The 25,880-nt window shown below is 38.5% G+C and overlaps 1 protein-coding gene across 2 annotated transcripts in view; it reads right to left on the reverse strand.

Annotated features, from left to right (window-relative positions):
* Positions 1-25,880, reverse strand: part of LOC110961145 (CD166 antigen homolog) — a 103,511-nt gene that overhangs the window by 41,231 nt on the left and 36,400 nt on the right. For both annotated transcript variants that reach the window (XM_051937670.1, XM_051937669.1), the window contains 3 exons: positions 21,751-21,857; positions 10,886-11,105; positions 9,158-9,222 (listed from right to left, as the gene is read on the reverse strand). In XM_051937670.1, coding sequence (XP_051793630.1) covers positions 9,158-9,222; positions 10,886-11,105; positions 21,751-21,857 — 392 coding nt within the window. The remainder of the gene's footprint in view (positions 1-9,157; positions 9,223-10,885; positions 11,106-21,750; positions 21,858-25,880) is intronic.

Consider the following 25,880-nt stretch of genomic DNA (forward strand, 5'->3'; position numbering starts at 1 on the left):
GACTGTAAACAATGGCTCCGTGTTTGAATGGTTTACCAGCTGAGAAACTTGAGAGTTCCAAAAAAAGATTAGAAAAAGTAGGGGAAGCGCCATTTGTACATCCATTGCTGCGCTGTTCAAATGCAATCCACCCACTTGAAGAACAGAATAGAAAGAAAGTGAAAAACTACAAGAAATATCTAAAAACACCTAGATTTAACAGTAGCTGGTGTAACTGGCTGCCGCTGACACGGCGCCATCTTGAAAAAAAAAAATTGAAACGCATCCAGTGATTATTGTATCTGTAAGATTGCAAAGAAGCAAAGATAGAAGATTTTACCAATATCCAATGTGTGACAGTATATGAGGAAACTGGATATGTTTTATTTGTACAAAAACAAGGCCACAAACAAAGTTTCCGTTTATGGCCTTGATAATACATCAGTTCAACATTTTACTGGGTGTTAAATGTGAATGGTGAAGTCAAACAAATGTCATGGGCTATTCTCTCTAAAAAGAATATTTGTGGAGAAAGTCCTGGGCAAAAATCTGACCAAATACCTGCTGCTAGTACCTTCATTATAACACCCATTCCAGTGAAGCCTTATTTTCCCTGCCCTAGAGTTGTATAATACAATATAACAGTAACAGAAGAATGTTGGATGGTTCCCAGAGCAGACAAACAACTCCCTTATTCAGAGATGAATTAGATGTTGTTTCAAAAGCACATTGTCTGCCTGTCTGTTAGAGCTTCAGGATTTAAGGTCACCAAACGGTAGCAGAGATAAGCTGCGTGTGACTCAGATAAGGTGTGAGTCATAACTACATTCCTTTTCCCATGGTTTCATATCCTGTATTACAGCCTGCACCTGACTTTCCACAAAAAAGTATTCTGACAGTAAATACAAGTCACAGCAGCCCTTATTAGTTCAGGGGGATGTGCCAGGCTAAATTGATTGGCACAGCTGTTCCAAATTGTTTCATCAGTCTCTCCTTATGTAGCAGTATGTTGGGTCTTAGGGCAGACACATACACTAACTTTGCTAAAGAAAAAAAAAGTCCTTTGTTTTTGTTAGACATTGTGTGCACTTCAGCAGAGATGGACAGAATAAAGCAGAAGAAAACAGAAAATATGTGGCTGACCCCAATAACGACTGCTACTACACCGACTCTGTCTAAGCATGTGACTCTGCTGAGGGAACCCACCATAAAAGGCTCTGTGGCCATAAAATTTAAAGACTTCTTTTTCTTCCCCACTGAAAAATCCAGGATCTCTGAATATGTCAACACTGTTAAACTTTAAAGCATAACTGTGTTACACAAGATAAGTTAGACTTCACTTCTCAGTTTATTTTCTCGAGACGTTTCATGTTTCTGTGTCACAGTTGTGTAAGCTGCATCATGGTGTTTGACTGGCCTCCAAGTTAGTTGCAATGTCATAAATCCTGTGGTTAAACTGAGATTTTCGAGAAATCAAGAAAACTGCAGACTTCCAACTGTCTAATGGCAGTGAAGCTTAAACACTGTAGGATCCACCAGCCATTATTACAAACTGGAACAGGACAAGACCAGATTTAACACCTTCACAGCCACAGTGGACACGAGGCTTTCTTTGATCAGTGGAGCTGAGACACCAAGACATTACAAGCAAGACGCTTTCCAGATCTGGCACGAGGATGCAAAGTATCGAATCAGCAGGGGAGCATGAGACCAGACGTGAAAGGATTCCCCCACACAAACCTCCACTCAAGGATGTAAATTAGACTGGTTTAAACCTTCAAGTCCAAATGTCTGCCAATACGCATTCTGACTGATTCCTGAGCCATTGAAGGGGGGCTCAGGAACCTGGATGACAACTTCAAAGACATTTCATTCATTGACAAGGAACTCTGAACTCAAATCAGAACTAACAAAGACAATCATCTCACAATTCTGGACTAAACTCCTTTTAATGTACATCCATTTCACCGAACAAGTGAACTTTTCAATGACTTCCTGATCAGTCTACCTCTGACCTTGTTTTTAATATTTTATTCCTCCTGATTAACATCAATATGATAATTCATAACATGTCTGCCATTCATTTGATCATATTTGGTATCGTTCTGATGTCCTGTCTGTCAGTAACGCACCTAGATAATCATGTACACCAAATTACAATATTTTTGGAGTTACAGACACCACAAAAATTACCTGACAATCTAACTCTGTGAGGGACATCTGGACATCAGCCCTCCCTGATGGATGATGTACCAGATCCCTGCTGAATTAATGATATGCAAAGGCCCACTTGAAAAGACCACATCTGAAAGCACCACTTTGAGTCCTCTTTCACCATCACATTCAAGAGCCCTCCTTTAACATCAAGAGTTCTCCTGACTATTGAAGTCCAGTTGCTATTCATCACTCTGAGACTTCACTTTGTCCACCGCTGTTCCGACCCACAACAAAGGCCGACCGCGACCATCCACCGAGGCGTCATCATCATCATCATCATCCTCACGGGCATGCAAGTACCTTTCAGTCATTGGAACTTGGTGTAACTTTCCCAAATTATCTTTTCAAAGATAAAATTCAAAGACTAACAAATTAGCCTACTATCAAATTGATGGCTGCTTTCAGATGTGGTCTATTCATCCCTCAGAATACCATATTTCAAGGGCAATATTAATCCCAGTGTTACGTTAAAACATTGTGTTCTCTTTCTTCCTTTTCCCATCATTCACATTTAACCCTCTTATATGTTTTGTGTTGTTGTTCGTCTGAATGTGTGTAATTATCCCCCGCCTCCACGAAGTGGAAAAGGGGGATATAGGTTTGGCCTCTGTCCGTCCATCCGTGCGTCCGTCCGTCCGTCCGAGATGAAGGGGACAGCTTTTTTCGGAAACTATTACAGCTAGGATTATGAAATTTAGTGTGTAGCTTCACACCATGGACACCTTGATCAAGTTCGAAAATGAGACCTGTGCGATAATATTTAACAGAGTTATGGCCTTTGATCACTATTTTGGATATAGACTCATATGAAGGGGACAGCTTTTCTCGGAAACTATTACAGCTAGGATTATAAAATTTAGTGTGTAGCTTCACACCATGGACACCTTGATCAAGTTCGAAAATGAGACCTGTGCGATAATATTTAACAGAGTTATGGCCCTTGATCACTATTTTGGATATAGACTCATGAAGGGGACAGCTTTTCTCGGAAACTATTACAGCTAGGATTACGAAATTTAGTGTGTAGCTTCACACCATGACCACCTTGATCAAGTTCGAAAATGAGACCTGTGCGATAATATTTAACAGAGTTATGACCCTTGATCACTATTTTGGATATAGACTCATAGACGTCACATGTGGCGGGGGATACTGATGACCATGTCGTCTTGTTATTGTTTAGTTTAGTTTAATAAACGTACATAAATATAAGTTCAGTGCCTCAATTGTTTTGTTGTTCACATTTCGGTCCCTAACTTGTATAGATTTCAGCTACCTCAATTTTATATATAATCTGTCAAGCTACATAATTCCCTTTAAAATTCCTGAAGCTCTTCTTGACAGCGCAACAAGAAGTGTTTCATATGCTGCATTATTATATTTGTCTAATCTAAGTACTTCACTGGTCGAAAATCACGTAGACTATGTAATAATTCTACATAAAACCCTTCACCCCATTTAAGCAAGCATTAATCCTACATTAATACTGGTGGAGAAACATTAATAGCCTTACAGTTATACCTGGTGGAGAAAGTATTTAACCCTTAAGTATATATTAAGAAATCCTACAACATCTATGTGAAGGATTATTCTGTCTTGATTATTATTTGATAAACCAATACTATTATGAGATTCTAGGTATAATGTAGCATTTAATTAATTTGTCTCCAGATGTATTTTTGTAGAGACTCCCTGCTTTATATTCACACCAATATCGGGGGCAGCACAGCACAGCCAATCTTACGCTGTTTTTGTCGAGCTATGGTGACAGTAAAGAAAAAAGGCAAGAAACTAAGACATATATGTCATTACATGAAATGTATGTTGTTTACGAGTGCCTAATTTACTCCAGCAGAGCAGGATGTTGCATTTTACTCTATACATCATTCACAGATGTATGCTTGGAGTGTTGTCAATGGAGTGTCTTGGAGTGTCAATAGCATGTGCTCACTGAGGACATTCACACATATGTACATAACCTGCAGACCTTCGCATTTAACAAGCAGGTCAGTTTTGGTGTTTTCGCCTGAAAATTACCCCAAGCTGATATCATGTTCTGCACTACCCTGAAGCTTTCGCTTTCTCAAGCAACATACTATCACAAGATGAGAACACTGTGACCGAGAAAGATCAGATACTACCAGCCTGATCATGATTTTCAATAACAAAACTTTGTGCATTGTGTGAATCTCATATATTAAGGATCTGGCACTTCCTTTCAGCTGCATGACTCATATCATTTCATTATAAACTACACAAGGGCTGAGAGTAGTGAAAATGAAAATACTAATTCCACAGAGGTAGATCTGGCATGCTGCATTCTTCATTTAACATGACATTCATCTCTAATTAGAAATTCCAATTGAGTATGAAGCATCTGTGTCGTCCTCTTTTATTTTTTTTTTACAACTTATCAAAACTCAAACCATCCATTCCATTACCAGTTATATGTCTTCCCTACTCATTATTCGTTCACTTTTTCCCTCTCTCCCCTTACTACTACCCTCACATGTTTAGGTAAGAATGTCTGTAGAGGTGGTAGAACTCTCTTGATTCCTTAATAAATGAGTTTGCTTCACAGGGTGAAAGAAATTTGAATTGCTTGTTAGGGAGATAAGACAGATGACCACTGTGAATATGCTGTTTGTGATTTTTTAAAAAGCTTTTCTCTTTTTTCAAACAGATAATCATACTAGTTTTCAGAAAATGAATACAAACACATTAGTAAGGAAAGAGATTATTTCAGAAATGGATATTCTACTATGGATTTAAGAGGTGCCTCAATGCAGGTTGTGATTGTCTATTTAGAAACATGACAAGTGAAAATGATAAAGCAGGTCTGATAAGATTGATCTGTTTACAAATTTAAGCTACTCTGACAGTAAACTCTTGTGTTTAGTTTAGCACTTTTAGGTGGAGCATTAACTGCCTTTGCTTCCTACTTCCTTAACATCTAAATGGCCTGTAGAATAATTAAGATCAGCAAATAATGCCAATACTGACATTCACACACAGCATATTTTCTTGTAAATTTACTGCTGCTAAATGAGATATATTTGAAATTGACGATAAACAGCCATATAGAACTGATGACTTCCAACTTGGCTTCCAGATAGTGCAAGAGGACCTCCATTCCTGTTATTATTCCATTATAGTTTGGAGGAATGTGTAATTAATTGTGTGTCAAGTCATGTCATGCGCGCGCGGTTTGTCCCGGGCAGACCAGCGGTGGCAGGTGTTAGCCGACCAGCTAGCGGGGGAGACCGGGGGAGAGCAGCCGGCGGACCCGCAGAGTTAAAAATGACAGCTCCGGTGGCTTGGTGCTTTCCGTTTTTTTTTTTGTTGTTGTTTTTGGGCGCGGACCAGTGAGGCGGCAATTTCGGCAAAATTGTAGTGAGGCGGTGGCCTATACCAGCAAGGCGGCCCGCCTCGTCGGTCATATAGGAGGGGAAACACTGAAGTTACAATGTAAAAAGACTAAGAACAAGAATAAGTCCTAAAAGATGATTTTCCATAGTGTTTAAAAGACGTTTGAAGTCCTCTATGGGAATCAAGTGGGACAGCTTCAGACTCTGCTGAAGTGAGTTCCAGGCTGAGGGGGCAGAGTAAGAAAAGGCTCTCTTGCTGAGCTCTGTGCGGACTGAGGGGACGGGGAAAGTAATGAAGTCCTGGGAATGTAGACTGAATTGTTTACTTGACATGGAAGAGGATAAATATGTGGGCAGCAGACCGAGGATGGATTTGTAAATTAAATTATATCAGTGGAGAAGTCTGCGTGTAGACAGTGATGACCAGTTAACCAGGGAGTACAAAGTGTAGTGATGTGTGAGAGGCTTACAGTTCGTGATAAGTCTAAGTGTTCCATGATAAGCAGCATCCAACAGTTTGAGAGAGTGGGTTGGGGCATTCACGTAAACAATATCTCCATAATCAACAACAGGCAAGAAGGTGGCAGCAACAAGCCAGTTCCTGGCATTAAAAGAGAAACAGGATTTGTTGCTGAAAAGGAAATCATCAACATAAAGATGAACAGATGCATTTATGTTTTGACCCACATTGTTGACATAAATAGTAAAGAGAGTGGGTCCTAAGACAGAACCTTGTGGTACACCTTTCGTAACGCCAAGAAAGCTGGAGGAGAGACAACAGAGCTGCACACATTGCTTACGAATGGTAGGGCTGAGTATCAATCTAAAAGTTGCAATACCGGTACCAATACTGATACCTTCACTTCGATACCGGTTCCTAAACAATACTTTTTTGATACCAGTTTTACAATAATATTCTAACAGAATGAAAATTGCATTACACATTACTTTTCACATCTTGAGTTTAAATTTCCAGTGATTTCCAGTACAAAAGAACATTTGCAAGCAATGTACAGTTCAGTACATACTGAGCCACCTTCGCCCCCGGACCCTTTCTGGCCGACCCGGAGCCGGTCGTGGCACACCGCCGCGGAGGAAATGCGCCCGGCGAGGGACGGCCCGAACCCGGGGAGAGGTCCCACAAGGCCGCCCCTGGCCCGCCGAGTTGAATCCCCCGGGCAGACTGTGCGGACCCCACCCGTTTACCTCTTAACGGTTTCACGCCCTCTTAAACTCTCTCTTCAAAGTTCTTTTCAATTTTCCCTTAAGATACTTGTCGACTATCGGTCTCGTGCCGGTATTTAGCCTTAGATGGAGTTTACCACCCGCTTTGGCATATACTGCACCGCGCACTATTGGTGTCCATTTTACAAAAGTAGAGCCACGTTTTAGACCTCAGAGGCATCTTTTCCCACTTCGACGACACGTTACACAACTGCAGTAAAGTCAATGTACCTAACGTAAAACCTGTCTGTGAATGGGGGAGGCACGCCACAGCATGTTTTTTTTCCGGCTTGCCGCAATCACGTGTAATGTTACAGCCAATCACAGGTTTGCTTTATCATAATCACATGATAAGTACGGGAACATGGAATCGAAAGACAAGGCTTATTTTGATACTCATTACTACCGAAACATTTCGGTTGGTGCCATTAAAGAACCGAAGTTCGGTACTCAGCCCTAACGAATGGTGAGATAATTTGAGAACCAGCCAACAGCCTGATCTGATAGGCCTATATCCGACAGCCTCCGATATAAAATATTATGGTCAACGGTATCAAAAGCCTTGGACAAATCAATGAAGAGTGCCGCACAGTAGTTTTTGGCATCCAAGGCTTCCACAACATCATTTAAAACATTCATTGACGCAGTTACTGTACTGTGCTGCTTCCTAAAACCAGACTGAATAGGAGATAAGATACCATTTAAAGTCAAGAACTCCCTGATCTGATCATTCACCAGCCTTTCAAGAACCTTAGCTAAGATACAGAGTTTGGAAATGGGTCTGTAGTCTGTAGTAGGATCACTGCCTTTCAGTAGAGGAAGTACAAAAGCAGATTTCCAAATATCAGGAATTACATTGTTTGGACAGAAAGATTGAAAATATGCGATACTGGTTCAGCTAAGATATTTGCTGCCAGGCACAAAAAGTAAGGTGGGAGGTTGTCGGGACCTGCAGATTTTTTAGTGTCTAGGCCCTTTAAAGCCTTCCAAACCTCTCTGACAGAGAAAGGGGTGAAGGTAGAAGTCTTTCTGCCTGAGTCATGACTCGTGGGGGGAAATTTGTTTGATTTACCATCCGATACTGTGTCAAACAAGGAGCTGGATGCAACAAAGTGTTTATTAAAACAATGAAGCATCTCAGATTTATCTGACACAGAGACAGTCACCTATTACGGTAGCTCTGTAGAGCAAGAGTTGGCAGAGAGAGGGACTTTATAGTTTGCCAGAATGTCCTAGGATCATTCAGACCATTTGCGGTCTGAAATAGCTAATAATCACGTTTTGCTTTTATGATCAAAGCAGTACAACGATTACACAATTGCCAGAAGTGTAGCCAGTCAGCATCAGAATCAGACTTTCTCGCAGCTGCCCAAATCTGATTCCTCTTGTGTAAGAGGCTTGCTAGCTCAGAAGTGAACCAGGGGCTTTCACGTCCTTTCACCCTAAACCGGCAAAAAGAAGCATGTTTGTCTATAAAATAACTAAAATGATCATAAAAATATTTCCAAGCAAGATGAGTGTCATCAATCAATAAAATACAACCCCAGTTAAAATGAAATCAATTATGAAGAAAGGCTTGTTCACTAAAGTGCTGAAGATTTCCTTTATCAACGGGCTTAGAAGGGGGACTTTGATGTCACTGACTGTTCTGACCATGCAATGATCATTAGCAAAACCCCCTATTGCTGAATATTAAATAAATAGAATTGAAAAAATTTTAAACTTATCTAGCTCAAACAAGAGAACTGCACACATTTACAAATTATTTCCAATTCTCTCTCAAAACAGAGTTTAAGCTCAGTGTTGATTTTTATGGAGAACACTGGTAGAATAAAATAATTTTCTACTTGGAAGCAAAAAACTAGTATCCAATATTGTCCTGTAAACACGAACTGTAGTTAAGATGGCAAGTACAAAACGGTATCATCTAGAAGATCTTATTTTCACTTTTCTTTTCTTTGTTCTTCTGACATGACCTCGTCTAATGCCTCAGGATTCTTGGATTGACCAAATTATCCGACATGTCAGCTTCTGTTTGCCCATCACTTGGACCCCAGTGAAAACTCATCCAACACTCATCTGCTTTTAATATCATGTGTGGAGTGGTATTCACTAAAACAACATGTATCCACAACAGTCATTTCCTACAGAAACTCACAAGCTCAGTCAAACAGACAAACAGCAATTCCCTGAACCGATAAATGTTTACATTCAGTGCACAACACAGACTGTGCTGCAGGTCATGTACACATCATTTCAGACCATAAACACAGTTCTGTGTGCAGAATTAATGTGGCCCAGTGAAACAGCTATACACTTCACACCGCTGTACAAAGACATTAAAGTATTAAAATTGTAGGAAATCTTACCGTTGTTAATATGTCCTTCTGCAATACTTCAGACTTGTCCATAATCTGAAATGATGATGGTTTTTCTAAAAATGTGAAAGGACAGAGTCAGAGTTTGGCTTGGAGACACAAAAAAAAACGCAAAGAAGAAAATTACACTTTCTTTTCCCCATACATAATTTCTACACTTACCTGCTGAATTCTAAGGCACAATGAAGAATCACAAAAATATGTCACCCACAGCAATCAGTAACCATCAAACAGACAGAAACAAAATAGATAAATCCACAGTATTAAACAATTTTTAAACAGCTTGGTTTTTGAACTACAACAAAAGCTGTTTTAAACAAAACTGCCGCCAAATGTCACCCATGTGTCTTGAGTAAGTATGGCAAATGCTAATGTTTTAGGTAGATTGGTAGATGCTAGGGATTTCTTTTTAGCTTAAAAAAAGTAAATAGAAGACACCAAGTGGCCAATAACACAATGATAATCACAAAATATGGTTCTCTGTATAATGAATAAGTTTGCATGAGTTTATCTGTTTGAAGAAACTAAATATTTTTACGTATTTCATTTGTTTCCCAGGATTCTTTGAAAAAAAAAATCTTGCAATGTGTGACTGTATATCAGGGTAAAATGACAAGATTTCAAATTGGACTTTCATTTAATTCCTACTTGCTGTATATATGTATATATAAAGCTGCTGGTCCTGACGGTGTACTGGGAAAGGTACTCAGGGGATGTGCCAACCAGCTGGCTGGGGTTTTCACCAAAATCTTTAATCAATCCCTGTCACAAGCCACCGTCCCTCCCTGTCTAAAATCATCAACAATCATCCCAGTTGCTGGAAATGTGGAACAGATACGGGTACGTATTTCCATTGTTTCTTGGAATGTCCCTTAGTTTTCCCATTTTGGACTGAAGTTATCAAAAACTTGGAAAAATGGACAGGCTTGTCTATCCCAATTATGTCTCAGTTGTGCTTGCTGGGAGACACATCTCTTATGCCTCCCGATTGCACAAAAGAAATGTCCGGCTTGGTGGTTGATGCATTTGTGGTGGCTGCCAGACTAATCCTGCGGATTTGGAAGAGCCCTCATAGACACAAAATTGAGGATTGGGTGAAATTAATGACTGAGACCGCTGCTTATGAGACATTTATTTCTAAAGTTCATAATGTCCAGGATAAAGCCAACAAAACATGGATGTATTTTATGTCATTTATTAGAAACAAGACTCTGCCGTCATTAGGATATCATGATTGTGTCATATTCTGTTATTGTGTTTTGTTTTGTTTTTTTTTAATTATTTGTACATGTTTTTGCTGTTGTTCTTGTTCACTGAAAAGGAAAAGTCAATATTGTATTGTATTTTTAATGTATATATTTTTCTAAGCACCAAATGGAGCAGCGCTCCGAATTTCATGATATACCCGTTATACAATGACAATAAAGGCTTTCTATATTCAGTGTTTAGCAAGAAACCTGTAACTGAATTTACCTAGCTATGATGAAAGGGATTACTGCTCTGCTTATTTTTAATACTAATTTTTAACAGTTTTTTTGTGTAAAATAAGCTCATTCACAGTGCTCAGTCCATCTCTGAGGTTAACTTTGTGAAACTTCAGTATTAATCTCATTGTGACAGCATTAAGTTGATGAATGAAGCTGACATGAAATTTAACAGAAATGTTGCAGGTTCTCACTAATCAAATTCATATTATGACTTGTTTATGTTAGAGCTTACTGTAAACAATGACAGAGACGGGATATTCCAAGAGATCAGTGACTGACACCACCATGCAGGTGAAGGTCCTCTGGTCTTTAAGTGAGGCCTGGTTGATGAGCAGGCTGAACTTGTCATCAGTGCTGACCCGCTGGGCATAATCATCTGTGGCCTGAATGGTGGCTTGGTCGTTGCGTGTCTGTTTGATCAAAAGATCGCCAGGAGTGCCATCATTTTTTTCCTAATGTGTCAGACAACACAGAGAGGAAACAGCAAGCATAGTAAGGTGTGAAATTTTGTAGATCCATACATTACAGTTTCTAATTCCTCAGCCAAATAATTATTTATTTAAACAGACATACAAAAATGGATTATCTAGGACACCGCATCAAGTAGGAGGACCAACGAGGAAGATCATTCACTTGTAAAACCATTAAAACCATTAAGTAGCGACATACTTACTACTGTCTGTTACAATATTTACTTCAAACTTCAAAAAAACACCTTGAGGTAAGCATTACTTTAGTTTACTTAATTTAAAGTTGAACACTTGTTGGTCAAATTATCCACCTAGCGAAATACTTCTAAACAAAATTTCTAGCACATCCGTCTTTATACATAGTAGCTAGCTTGCTAAGCAGGGCAAGCAAACAAACTGGTGGAACCCAGTCAAATTAAGTCAATTAACACACTATTAACTAAGTTAAATACAAAATCTGAGTTTACTGGTTTTGACTCTAACTTGACGCTGTGGTAAATTAGTTACAGAAAAAATGGGGCTTCATCCTACCTGCCGGACAGAACATCATATTGTTTTTGTGTTTACATTTAATTGCAGCTTACATCTGTAAAGCACATGGTAATATACGTTCAGAGTGACTTCTAGGTCTAGCAGCAAATCCTCTCATTTGAGAGCCACTTATATCAAAGGTGTTGTGTATCATGTTAGATTTAATCTTCCAAAAAGCCCAGCTAAGAATATGCACCTGAAATAATGTATGCATGAGAAAAAATTATTTCTAAAACTTAGGTTTTAACTTAGTTCAATGACTACAGAAACAAATAATAAAAAAAAGAAGTTTTTTTTTTCAATGATATTATATTTCTTTTTTTTAAAAACTGTTGAGCAGAGGCTAATCCATTAGTCTTTGAATGACTGATGATTAGAAGTCTCTTTTAAATATGATTCCAGGAATTTTCAGAACATGTCTACACAATAGACTTGTGGACTGACATTTCCAGATGTACGATTTTTTTTCTCATTTAAGTTTTTACTAATTTTAAACAAACAAAAACAAACAGAATTTTTAAAAAAACATAAACAGCAAAATTGACACATTGCTCCCCACATACACACGGGGACAAAATTGTTGGTACCCCTCAGTTAAAGAAGGAAAAACCCACAATTCTCACTGAAATCACTTGAAACTCACAAAAGTAACAATAAATAAAAATTGATTGAAAATTAAATAATCAAAATCAGCCATCACTTTTGAATTGTTGATTAACATAATTATTTAAAAAACAAACTAATGAAATAGGGCTGGACAAAAATGATGGTACCCATAACTTAATATTTTGTTGCACAACCTTTTGAGGCAATCACTGCAATTAAACGATTTCTGTATTTGTCAATGAGCGTTCTGCAGCTGTCAACAGGTATTTTGGCCCACTCCTCATGAGCAAACAGCTCCAGTTGTCTCAGGTTTGATGGGTGTCTTCTCCAAATGGCATGTTTCAGCTCCTTCCACATATGTTCAATGGGATTCAGATCTGGGCTCATAGAAGGCCACTTTAGAATAGTCCAACGCTTTTCTCTCAGCCATTCTTGGGTGTTTTTGGCTGTGTGTTTTGGATCGTTGTCCTGTTGGAAGACCCATGACCTGCGACTGAGACCAAGCTTTCTGACACTAGGCAGCACATTTCTCTCCAGAATGCCTTGATAGTCTTCAGATTTCATCCTACCTTGCACACTTTCAAGACACCCCGTGCCAGATGCAGCAAAGCAGCCCCAAAACATTACTGAGCCTCCTCCATGTTTCACCGTAGGGACAGTGTTCTTTTCTTCGTATGCTTGGTTTTTGAGTCTATGAACATAGAGTTGATGTGCCTTACCAAAAAGCTCCAGTTTGGTCTCATCTGTCCAAAGGACATTCTCCCAGAAGCTTTGTGGCTTGTCAACATGCATTTTTGCAAATTCCAGTCTGGCTTTTTTATGAGTTTTTTTCAGCAGTGGTGTCCTCCTTGGTCGTCTCCCATGAAGTCCACTTTGGCTCAAACGACGACGAATGGTGCGATCTGACACTGATGTACCTTGGCCTTGGAGTTCACCTTTAATTTCTTTGGAGGTTGCTCTGGGCTCTTTGGATACAATTCCAACGATCCGTCTCTTCAATTTGTCATCAATTTTCCTCTTGCGGCCACGTCCAGGGAGGTTGGCTACTGTCCCGTGGGTCTTGAACTTCTGAATAATATGAGCCACTGTTGTCACAGGAACTTCAAGCTGTTTAGAGATGGTCTTATAGCCTTTACCTTTAAGATGTTTGTCTATCATTTTTTTTTCGGATGTCCTGGGACAATTCTCTCCTTCGCTTTCTGTTGTCCATGTTCAGTGTGGTACACACCTTTTCACCAAACAGCAGGGTGACTACTTGTCTCCCTTTAAATAGGCAGACTGACTGATTATGAGTTTGGAAACACCTGTGATGTCAATTAAATGACACACCTGAGTTAATCATGTCACTCTGGTCAAATAGTTTTCAATCTTTTATAGAGGTACCATCATTTTTGTCCAGGCCTGTTTCATTAGTTTGTTTTTTAAATAATTATGTTAATCAACAATTCAAAAGTAATGGCTGTTTTTGATTATTTAATTTTCAATAAATTTTTATTTAGTGTTACTTTTGTGAGTTTCAAGTGATTTCAGTGAGAATTGTGGGTTTTTCCTTCTTTAACTGAGGGGTACCAACAATTTTGTCCACGTGTGTATCTTGTCTGCATACAAGATATGTGGTGACCATGAGTCAATAAAGAAAAAAAACACTTTAAAAAAAGGCCAGCAATCACATATCAGTTTTACATCTCATGAATAGCTTAAGCCATTCTGCAAATTCTGGCCCCTACCATACAGAATGCTAAAATCAATCTAAGCTCTGCCTTACACAGGCTTGATGGTATAGGAGACTTATCACCTAATAGACATAGCTGTGGTGATTCTGGTAGAGATAATTTAAAACAATCCTCCTTTAGGTATCATCTTCCAGAAAGGGAGTACCCTTGAACAGTCCCATATAGCATGAAAAAATGTACCCTCTTCTTTATTACATTTACAACACTTTTTGTCCTGGATTAATCCCATTTTAAATAATTACACGAATGTAAATAAATATCGATGTACAATTTTATAGTGGATAAACTTACTTCTTGCATCCCTTGTAGCCCACCCCACATTTGAAATCATATCTTGCCATGCTTCCTCATTAATCTCTTTACCAAGGTCTTTTTTCCCATAAAATCTCAGACTTTCGCACAATCGTTTTTGTATATTTGATTTTTTATAGGGCTGCACAGTGGAGTAGTGGTTAGCACTTTCGCATTACAGCAAGAAGATCCCTGGTTCAAATCCCGGCCTGGGCCTGGGATCTTTCTGCACAGAGTTTGCATGTTCCCCCTGTGCATGCGTGGGTTTTCTCCGGGCACTCTTCCTCCCACAGTCCAAAAATATGCTGAGGTTAAATGATGACTCTAAATTGCCCGTAGGTGTGAATGTGAGCATGACTGTTTGTCTGCATATGTAGCCCTGCGACCTGCCCCCTGCCTTCGCCCAAGTCAGCTGGGATAGGCTCCAGCACCCACCGTGACCCTAGTGAGGATAAAGTGGTGTATAGAGGATGGATGGATTTTTTTTATATAAAAACCTGATGCAAAATATGAAATATGAGGTAAATTTAATAATTTTTGGACCTCATTCTCCTTTACCTCTACCCTTTCTGGTTTAAAAATCAATTTCATACTACGTCTGAGCTGTAAATACTTTCAGAAATCCCCTTCATCATTTAAATTAAATTGTTGTTTAAGATCCTCAAATTATATACATGTACAGTCTTTATAAAGATCATTGACAACCCGTATCCCTTTTGTCATCCATGTGTCCCAATAAAAAAACTTTTTTGTAGTACAGATAGAAGAATTATTTGATATAGAAGAACAGCTTTGCTTATATTGTGAAAGCCCCAAATGTTTGTGTGTCCTCGCCCATGCTCACTGAGAGTGCCGCAAAATTAAGCTCCTTTCTTTTGTCTGTGTTATTATATTTTTCTGAGATAGCAAATAGAGCTGCTAACGCCCCCTCTATTTTTACCCACCCTGGGTTAGATCCATCATTTGTCCAATGCGTTGTTAATTTATTCATTTCAAATGCGATGTTATACAACTCCATTTTAATGAGGGCCAAGCCACCACATTCTCTTGAGACAAACAGCTTTTTCAAGGCTATTCTCGTTTTTTTTACTCCATTCCACAGAAAGTGTGTAATCAGATGACTATATTGCTTGAAAATTGGATCTGAAATAATTACTGGTACCATCATAGAGATATAATTAAATTATGGAGCTACGTCCAGCTTAATAACATTAATTTTTCCCCATAATGTTAGATTTAATAATTTCCATTAGTTCAGATTTTTTTTTTATTTTTTAAATTAAGAGAGTCATATAAATAGAAATAATATTTTCAATATCTGGACATAGCCTAATACCTAAACATTGCATTCCAGTTGGAATCCATTTAAATGTAAGTTTTGAAATAACTGATTGGCTACACCCTTTTGATATTGGGATAGCTTTAGATTTTTGCCAGTTTATTACGTAACCTGATATTTTTGAGAAGGATTCAACTAGAGATAAAACATTGAGAAAGGGCATTATGGGGTCCTTGCTCAGGAATAAAATATCATGTGCATACAAAAACATCTTGTGCTCCTCTTCGGCACAGTCCCTTAATATTCATTGCTGCCCAAATAGCAGCAGCTAGAGGTTCCAAAAATAATTGAAAAAGTAAAGGACTGAGAGGATCTTCTTGTTTAATACAACAAGTTAATTTGAAAAAAGTTGATATTATTCCTTTTGTTATTACTGCAACTCTAGGCTCTGCATAAATCACATTCATCCAATTGATAAAATCTCTACCCCAGTGTGTAAGCTTCGTCAAAATCTCTGGTGGCCCATACAGGAAAATACGGGCCACCAACTCCTGCCAAATCTAAATTTCTGGTAGCCCGTACAAAAAACTAGTGGCCCGTACTTCGCCTTGTTTACATAAAATAAAAAAATAAATATAACTTCTCAGGAAGTCAATTTCTTTGAATGAGCTCTTCTCTTACAACTTGCTTACCATTAGAATAGAAATAATCAGTCTCTCCTTACAAAAAAAAAATCAGTCTCTATTCATCTTTACAATTAGCCTAGACCCATGCTCTGAAGACGCAAGGGTCTAGGCACGCTCGACAGGGAGGGAGGCGGGCTAAAAGGTTGTCTATCAAATCACTCTGCAGCAATTGGGTAGGTATACAACCAATCAGCCCAACGAATAGGCTCCTAGAGTGCCGGAAATCAGAGGATGCGGTAGTTCGGTGAAGCCTTATTTATACAGTCAATGGGTGAAGCTCAAGTATATTACAGACATGTTAACAGAAAGATTATTCAGAGTCGGTGCTAATGGAGCTCAACGACTGTTGTCGTTTATGTTGTCGACCTTGGCAGAGAATTAAATTCGTTGCCGTGGGTTGTCTAGCGCGGCTAGGCTAGTTGTTTCCGGTTGTTTCTCTCAGAATGGTCGCGCCTCTGTCGTCAGTTACGCCCGCCTTCTGACTCTACACTTCATGGTGATTTGTCCAGCCGGTTTTAGGAGGCTTATGGAGGGTAACTAGACCCACCCTGGCAGAGAATTAAATTCGTTGCCGTGGGTTATCTAGCGCGGCTAGGCTACTTTACAATCACAACTTAGTTGAACTAGATATCCATCTACATCAACTCATCAACATCTTCAAATTGTGCCAGTCTCTTGAGCCCAGCAACGACAACTTCCTCAGTCATTTCTGGGTCGAAATCATCCAGAAACCCCTCATCAACATTATCCTCCATGCCTTCCTCTTGCCATTGAACTTCCTCCTCCTCCTCCTCATCAATATCTTCCTGAGCAGCTTCCTGCTGCTGGTCTTCTGCTTCCAGCTGCTGGTCTGGTGCTTCCTGAGTCACAGTTGCACTGGGCTGACTGTGGACCACCAGCCTACGCTTTTTTCTCAGTCTCTCCATCAGAGCTGGTCTCCTGGGTGCTTTGGCACCACTCACCCAGCTGTCTATAGCTTGATCTGGGTCAAACTCTCTGACTGAGGATGTACACATCTGGATTGTCATAATGTTGTCCAGGGTGTTGGCACTCCTCAGTAAGGAAAGTCGCTAGAAGTCGCTAAATGACATCATCGCCTAATTTGCATATTTCCTAGTTTGCATGTAATTGTAATCAACGTTGTAGGAGAATAGGAATAATGTTGTGGAAGAGACCAAAAAGTGAGTATAAAACACCCAAAATATGTTTTTGTACTAGAGGCTAAATGCTTTGGTTTATTTTAGTATGACAGAGAAGAAACATTTTCATTTATGTCCCGCTCCGTAAGTCTGGATGGGATCTGTAGTGACTTTGCGCATGCGCGATTCATCTGCCGTCTGGCCGCGGAGTGATGTGTCCTCTAATCAGACACTGGGACTGCTGCAGGGTTACTGGACTGACAGTCTGTGCTTTGGAAGGGGGAGGAGCTCACAGCAGCACCTGCTGCTTGCTGAAAACAGTAACTGCAGAATGATCCGAGTTTTCCTGTCAGAGTCTCCAAAACGGCAGAAAAAAATCGCTAGATTTGTCGCTAGTCGGTTTTGACAAAAAAAGTCGCTAGGACACTTTGGAAAGTCGCTAAGTTGGCAACACTGTCTGCGCAGAACAAAGCGAAAAGTTAGAAATCTTTCAATTTATTTATTTATAAAATGCTTGTCGCCTGGCCGGGCGATGAGAAATGTATAAATTGTATCTGTTTATCGCCCAGGCATCGTTCTGGTCACTTCGGGCGACTTGGCGACCGCGAACCTTACACACTGTTACCCTGTCAAATGCCTTTTACCCATCTAACGACAGGGTAGCTATTGGTGTGTTTTCGTCCTGATTGAGCTGTATGAGATGTAACAGGCATCTTGTATTATCTGTTGATGACCTTCCCTTTATAAATCCTACTTGATCCACATGTATTACGGATGGTAAAATATTTTCTAACCTCTTAGCGAGGACTTAGGTAAGAATTTTACAGTCCACATTAAATTAGACTAATGGACCTTAAACTTCCTGGGTCTGTTAGATTGTTATCCTTTTCAGCAGTTAAAGAAATTAACGCTTCATAAAATGTTTCTGGTAATTTACCGAGTAGGAATGATTTTTTAAACACTGTCACAAGGATAGGGGCTAGTCTATCGGCATATCTTTTGTAGTACTCTGAGGGAAAGCCATCTATACCAAGCGATTTTCCAGCCTTCATTGATAAGATAGCACTTTTTACCTCTTCTACACTTATAGGGCTATCAAGATAATCTTTCTGATCAATTGATATTTCTGGTAAATCAATCTTTGAAAAGAATGCTTCATAATTGCTCACTATTGGGTTAATTTCTGATTTGTAAAGTTGGTTATAAAAATTTGCAAATGTATTACTGATCTTCTCATAGTTTGTCAACAGTTCCCTTTTAGTATTTTTAACAGCAGCTATAGCATGACTAGCCTCTTTTAGACACAGCTGTCTAGCTAGTAACTTCCCAGATTTTTTGCCACTTTCATGAAAATTACTTTTTAGTCTAAACAGGGCATACTCAGCTTTTTTTTATTATATATTTCATTTTTTTGAAGTTTCAGGTCACACATTTTTTAAATACTGCATCATTAAATTTTCCAGATATTACCTTCTCTAATTCTTTGAGTCTAGACTCAAGATTATTCATTCTTTGTGTTTGGCCTCTATTTTTTCGACTGGAACAAGCTATAATTTTTCCCACTTATGTAAGTCTTAGAGGTCTCCCAAACCGTTTCCACCCTATCAGTTAAACCAATGTTTAGCCGAAAAAATTGGTCAAGCTCCTCTTTTATCAAATTATTAAATTGAGACGGAAACGGAGATATGTTCATCCTCCATCATTTTTTCTTTACCTTATCTGATGTAGTATATTAAGGTGTACGGTGTGGACAGCTTTTAAATTAATCATTAACTAATAAAGACTCGTGATTTTATTATGCAATTTATTATGCACTAACCACTTACAATCACAAGTATCAGAATGCTTTTACCATACATATGTCAGAAGTGATGTAATTATGCTTATTGTGCTCATTTGAGTTGTGCTGATCTGAGGAATAGGAAGGTCTCAAACATCATTCCCACGGTGTGAATGGAATGAACAAAAGATAGCTTAGTCCAGGTCAGCTACAAAGATGCAATCACTTACATATAGTCTTGATAGTGATGAGTGAACTGAACATTGTATCTCTGATATACAGAGTGTGCCTTTGACATGTAGTACAAGCACAGTCTGACAGCGGAGGAAAGTACTGACGTCTGCAAAACAGCTATGACAGTTAACAGTATGAGGCAGATGATTGGTTGAATTCTGTTTGTTGTGCAGATTAAGATTTGTCTTGCAGGAAAAAGAAGAGGAGCTGGCATCAAGGGAGTGAATCATCAGATACTACAGAGGGGAGGAACTGAAGCTCGCCCTGCGTGTCAAGACAAAATGACCTAGAATAGTTATGTGACACTATTAGAGTATAAATTCTTGGGTCAGGGAGAAATAGCCAGTCTGATTCTGCTTGAACTGACTGAACACTTGTTGTCTGTTAGGGAAAGGCATTCGTGACCTCATGTCTGTTGTTAGAGCCTTGTATTCTGGATGTTCATCAGTGTTTCAATTAAAGCAAAAAGTTTACCGTATTTTCACGTGTTTTTAATTCCTACCTATTCCATTGGCCTACAGTAAAATATTAATATGTTTTTATTTGTTTGCGTTTTGACTTTGCTATTTTGAAACACATGAAGTTAGAGCGAGATGAGGGTTTTGGCAATAATAAAGGCAAAAATTTAAAACTACTTTCACCCCTGGTCTTATCGAACAGTCTAAGACAACCTCACCCAAATCTTTACCAACCAGAAAATAATCAATCCTGGAATGCGATTTGTGTTTGTGAGAATAGAATGTATATTCTCTCTCTCGGGGATTGACAAGTCTCCATATATCAATATCATAATCCTTCATCAATAATTTAATTGCCATTCTATATTTAGTTATATTATTCAAGGAAGTGGTTTCATCGAGAGCCCTATCTCAAACCTGATTATAATCTCCGGCAATAATTGAATGCCCATCATCTTTCCCTCCAACTACTTCATTTATTTTATGAAAGAAACTCATATCTTCCATTTTTGGAGCATATACATATATTACACATATTAACTTTAGCCTCCACATATATATCATTCTTCCTTCCTCATCTTTTTGTTCCTTAATAATGAGAAAATTCCATTTCTTGTGCACCAAAATAGCCACTCCATGTTTTTTACTTGAATATGAATTATGATAGATCTGGCCCATCCAATTACTTTTTAATTTGACAGCCTCTGAATCAATCAAGTAAGTCTCTTGTATAAAGGCTACCTGGGTCCAGATTTATGTTTGATACAACCTCCGTTTATGCAAAGGTAACTGATCTTTCTTATGGCCTGCAGTGTTTACCGTGAATCATTCAGGTATGGATTGGCTGAAAGTGCATGTTCTCTAATCATACATCAGAACGTATATGCTGTATCTGTTAGTGGATATCTCTGAATAAACTTCTACTATAAAACAAAGGCCTTATATCCTGCAGTGTGCAAGAGAATGTGAAGGCTAAATGTTAAAGTGTCAGTGTACCCTATCTTCTTTACTTACTTCGTTTTTATATAATAATATAACAACTGAAAGGTATTGCAAAATAGTGGTCAACTCGATTAGGACGCCTGACTTTAGACAGAGATTCCCTGTAGTCCTGTGAACACCTATTTTAGTTCTAGAAGAGACAAGGATATTTATATCATCATCAGCACATCAAAAATGTGCTGATGATGACAAAAGATAGTATGTCAAAACAGAATAAACAACAGACCTTGAGATATTTCTTAATTTATGTAGAAGAAAGACAAAGTTAGGTATATTGCAGCTCAAGTAACAGATCAATGTAAGCACATTGTTGTGAATATTTGTTTTTTGTCTCAGTGGATGACCATGCTATATGTAACAGATTTTACCATTGTGCTTTTATTCTATTTTTTTCTGTGCTTTCAACTTTGTATGCCTTAATCTGTATATTGCCATAATTTCCAAAAGCCTGTTTTTTTTTCAGGTCACAGTGACCTTGATCTTCAACCACTGAATCAAATCAGTTCACTCTGGACACCTGAATCAGGTAAATGGACAGAGGACAACCGGGAAACATAGTGCCTCTAGTCTTTAATGATGAAGGACACAAACGTAATTCATGGAAAAATGTGACTCTTCCATCTTACCTCAGTGGTTATAGTTATTACAGTAAACTTCAGTACTTTTTTCCTCTTTAAATAATAATTTTAAAAAAAACAGTACAAAAAAAACACACATGCAAAATCTGTCATTTCAAAATGTAGTGATATCTTTAGCTTTTCAAATTCTTCCAGGAAGAATGATTGTAAAAATGAAAGTGACAATGTGTGTCCATCTACACTGATGAAGTAGGAATTCAGTTAACCTTAAACCTCTAAGTGACAATAATAACCATCAGGATTTACTTACATATTTCCACTTGATGAACATCAGATCATCAGGAGCTGGAGCTCCACCGTTGCATGGTACAACAATGGTCCCTCCATACAAGGCAGTCACATTTTCTGTACCCCACACTGCAATGCAAAAGGGGACTGTTACTACTAACATAATTGCAAGGTAGAACGACAAGAGCCACTGAAGAAAACAGTCTTGACTGATTTATTCAGCAATGCATGCCAGTCTGAGTTTCTGTCCTGAGTACTGCTGTTTGGATCCTGAGTGTTCAAATCTGGTCACATGTTCTATACTGCTGCTTGTGCAAGTTCAAACCCAAACATTGCTGTAAAGCTGTGTTAGAACTAATGGTATTAAAACACCTGAGATCCTAAGACCCAGCAAGAAAAATGAGAATAAGAATGCTGATCTAATGAGGAACACCCTCCTGTTTTAGATCAACTGATTGGTTGCTTTTGGTCTACGGTATGAGCAGGAAGAAGAGAGAGTAAAACTAAATGTATTGTTCATATCTCTATGATCGCAAAGTTTTCAGTCCCCCACAAAGAGACTGTAAATAGACAAGCCAGGTCTTTCCACAAACAAATGTCCGAAAATGTACAGCTAAGTGAATAACGCTACACCACAATATGGTTTCAAATGTTGTGTCTGCATTTTAAGCATGGCTCCTGGGTTGATGTCAAACATGCGTGGGATCAGGCTCACAGCGTCAAACTTAGTTATCCATGTGCTCTGCATCATCAGCACAAAACTGAGAAGCAGTTGCTATGGCACACAGTCCATTCACGTGCAATGTGGAATAAGGGACAAAGGCATAGTGAAAAGATGAATGGGGGTCAAAACACAGTGGAGGGAAACTAAGGTCTTCACGCTCTGACTCTTTTCTTTGAGCTTTTAGATAAACAGGCAGAACAAGAAGTGGTTCACATTCTGGTCATTCCAGTGTAATGAGGTCAGAAAACACATACTTGCAGCTGTTACAATGGTTGGAGGCAATCTTCATTTTTCAATACATCCTCAACTCTGAGCTGATTCAATTTATGAGTTTTTATTTGTCAAATTCTCATACAGTATGTGCAGTGAAATGCAAAGTGATTATTTCTTAAAACTGTGCAAAAAATAAGACATTATAAAAGAACATTTTATAAAAATAATTTAAAATAGTAAAAAATCACATCACATATAGGAAGGAAGAGATTGGTATCTGATCTTTATCAGAGCTTTGTCTACAGTCAATCCAAGAGCATTTGTATACAAAAGTTCATACAAAGTCAGAGTAGACAGTGATCAAAGTATTTATATAAATACCCCCAAAGGGATGGGAGACGGGACGGCGGCCCCCAAAAGGAGGGGAGACGGGGCCGTTATTAAATGCCCTCTTTTCTTCAGAATGAATCTGTTTAGCAAACTGGGTATGACGGGTTAAGGGAAAGAAAGCAATGACAGTAAAAAAGAAAATACCTATTGGTCCCAATCGGTAATGATAAATCACATTTTTCATTGCCATGATAGACACAGATTGATCAGTGATTAGATCACAGTAACTTCAATTATCCTTTCTGGAGTTTATCAGAAAGTGAGCATATACAAAACTAGATTTTATTTTCCCTTTCTTTTGGCATGATGAACAAGAAAAACACTCAGAGAGTGTAGTACTCCACCAAGGCTGGTCATTCCTGAATTTGTGTATTCAGAAATTACAGCAACATAGAGTCTGGTCAATTAATACAGATCTGCCACTTAACTCGTCACTTAACTCCGTTGTGTTCCTTGGTAAAGTAATAATGTCAGCTGTGAACTGTTGTTATGCTTGTTCACAAATAAGTCAGAGTTGCTTCAGTGTTTACCAAAAATACAAAATGCATAAATTGTGTGAATTTAAAATATCACAAAGCAGTACAGATTTTTTTCATTGTTAATTGTTCAAGGAATTCATGCATAAAGCTGTGCTGCAAATTAAAGCAACTCTTAGAATGTGCAACAATAGAAATTATTTAATTAACCTAACTATGAACTGCATAGAATTGCATGTTTTCTTCTGTTAAATGTAAGGAATACAATGGTACTTCAAAAAGTCCTCACCTGGAAATAAGGACTGTAACTCCTATTTTGTGGCATTACTGTATACTATGATGCCTTATATCACTGTCTACAAAAACTAAAATGTTTCAAGCATTTAAAGAAAAAAAATTAGGAAATCTTTGACCTGGTTGGCTGTTTCAGGACAATGCACCCATCCACACAGCACAGTTAGCAGTAGACTGTGCAGCAATAACCCGAAACTTTAAACTATACATGATATAAATCACTGTTCGCAGAAGACAAAAATTTTGAAGTTATGAAGTACAGCACATTAAATGTTCAGTATATTGATGTACCGGTATATAACCTATTTGATTTCAGTCAACCATTCAACCATCATCAGAAGTTTTCAATTCTTCAGAGAAGACACTGTACACTTCCTGCACCAAAATGGGAGACGTGGTTAACGGCTCACCTCGTGACTGGTAGAGAATAACATCAGAGCTAGAGGAGAGTAAATGTTGTACTTAACACCATGATGTGGACACATGTTGCTGAACAGCTGCTGGATGTTGAAATTACTCAAACTTTTCATCCACTGATTTTCTTCCACTTATCCAGGGTCAGTTCACAGTGGCAGCAGATGAAGCAGGGGATTCCATACATCCCTATCACCAGCAACACTTTTCAGTTCATCCTGGAGGATCCTGAGGTGTTCCCAGGCCAGTGAGACATGTAATCCCTTCAAACAGCTCTAGGTCTACCTGGAGTCTCCCTGGAGGTGCCCTAATCAAATGCATGAACTCACACAGCTAGTTCCTTTCGAAAAGCCTGTTTTTTTTTCCTCAGGTCACAGTGACCTTGACCTTCAACTACTGAATCAAATCAGTTCAGTCATCCAGACTGAGCTCCATCCAGATGTCCTAGCTCGATACCCTCTGACAAATGAATCATCAAAGTTCAGCATATCAGTTTATAAGTTTAAGACATGATGTTAGCAGCTTGCGAACAAGTAGTCCAAAAATATATTGCAAATTTTGCAAACAGGCCAGGGCTCTATACACATGGTAAGTCGGAGATGTTTATACTTCATCAACACTATTGTTGCTGAGTCAGACTTCACCCTGACAAGCCATTCACTTCACAACCAGTCTTAGCCTGTTCTCAGTGTTGGTACTGATGTTGCAGTAATTTGAATTAGTGTTGGTATACTGTTAATCCCTTAATTGACTAATCATGTGACAGTTTCCTGTGCAGAAGTAAAAAAAAAAAATGTAAGTTTTCTTCACTGTGTTCAAGCAGTTTTTCTGCTGAACTTTGTTCTGTTTAAGTTGTTTTCATTGCAAACAGTGAAAGCATACCCCATTTTAACTTATGTTAACTTATATTAGGGGACATTAGGTTACTATGTTGTTTTTCACATTTGCTAACTTTTTTCTCTTTGAATTCTTTGTCAGCAAGATGGTTCAAGAAGGTCAACGTATTGGCTCTCTCAGTCTGTGTAACTTAATAACATATTTTTTTTACTTGCATATGTGCATATGCCTTATCTACAAGTTGTGGCACTTAAAGGAGACAATACGTTCAACTCTACTTGAATCTGTGGTATCTGCATTGCGGTGCTCTGAAGTATAATCAGTGAATCAAATTAAGATCAGGGTCCCACACATTAGTGCTGTGTTGGCTAACTGTTTTAATCCTGCAGTTTCTATTTAATTTTGAGCTTTTCTCAGTGAAAGCCACTTGCCACTCTTCTACAATACATCATTCTGTAAGCATTATACTTTGAACTACTTCAAAAAAAAATCAAATGTATCCCCAATACAAAAAAGCACAATATAGCATTTTCATAAGGTGCAAAAAGAGGGTGAAAATATATTATTCATATGAAGGGTAAATGGCCAGTATATGAATTGTAAAGAAATCTTAGCTCATGGCTAATGTGGTGATTGCCAAATAAAAAGGAGTATAACAACTATAAAGAATCATTGACACAAACCCTATAGTCCTTCTTTCATTCTGGATTCTTTTTCTTTTCCCGATAATTGCTGACGGGGTTACTTTCAAGGGCTGTCAGCTTAAAACAGGAGCGATTTGGAATAGCTCTCAGAGGTTGGTGA

This window comes from Acanthochromis polyacanthus, chromosome 17 (assembly GCF_021347895.1).
Source record: "Acanthochromis polyacanthus isolate Apoly-LR-REF ecotype Palm Island chromosome 17, KAUST_Apoly_ChrSc, whole genome shotgun sequence".
NCBI classification, from domain to species: Eukaryota; Metazoa; Chordata; class Actinopteri; family Pomacentridae; genus Acanthochromis; species Acanthochromis polyacanthus.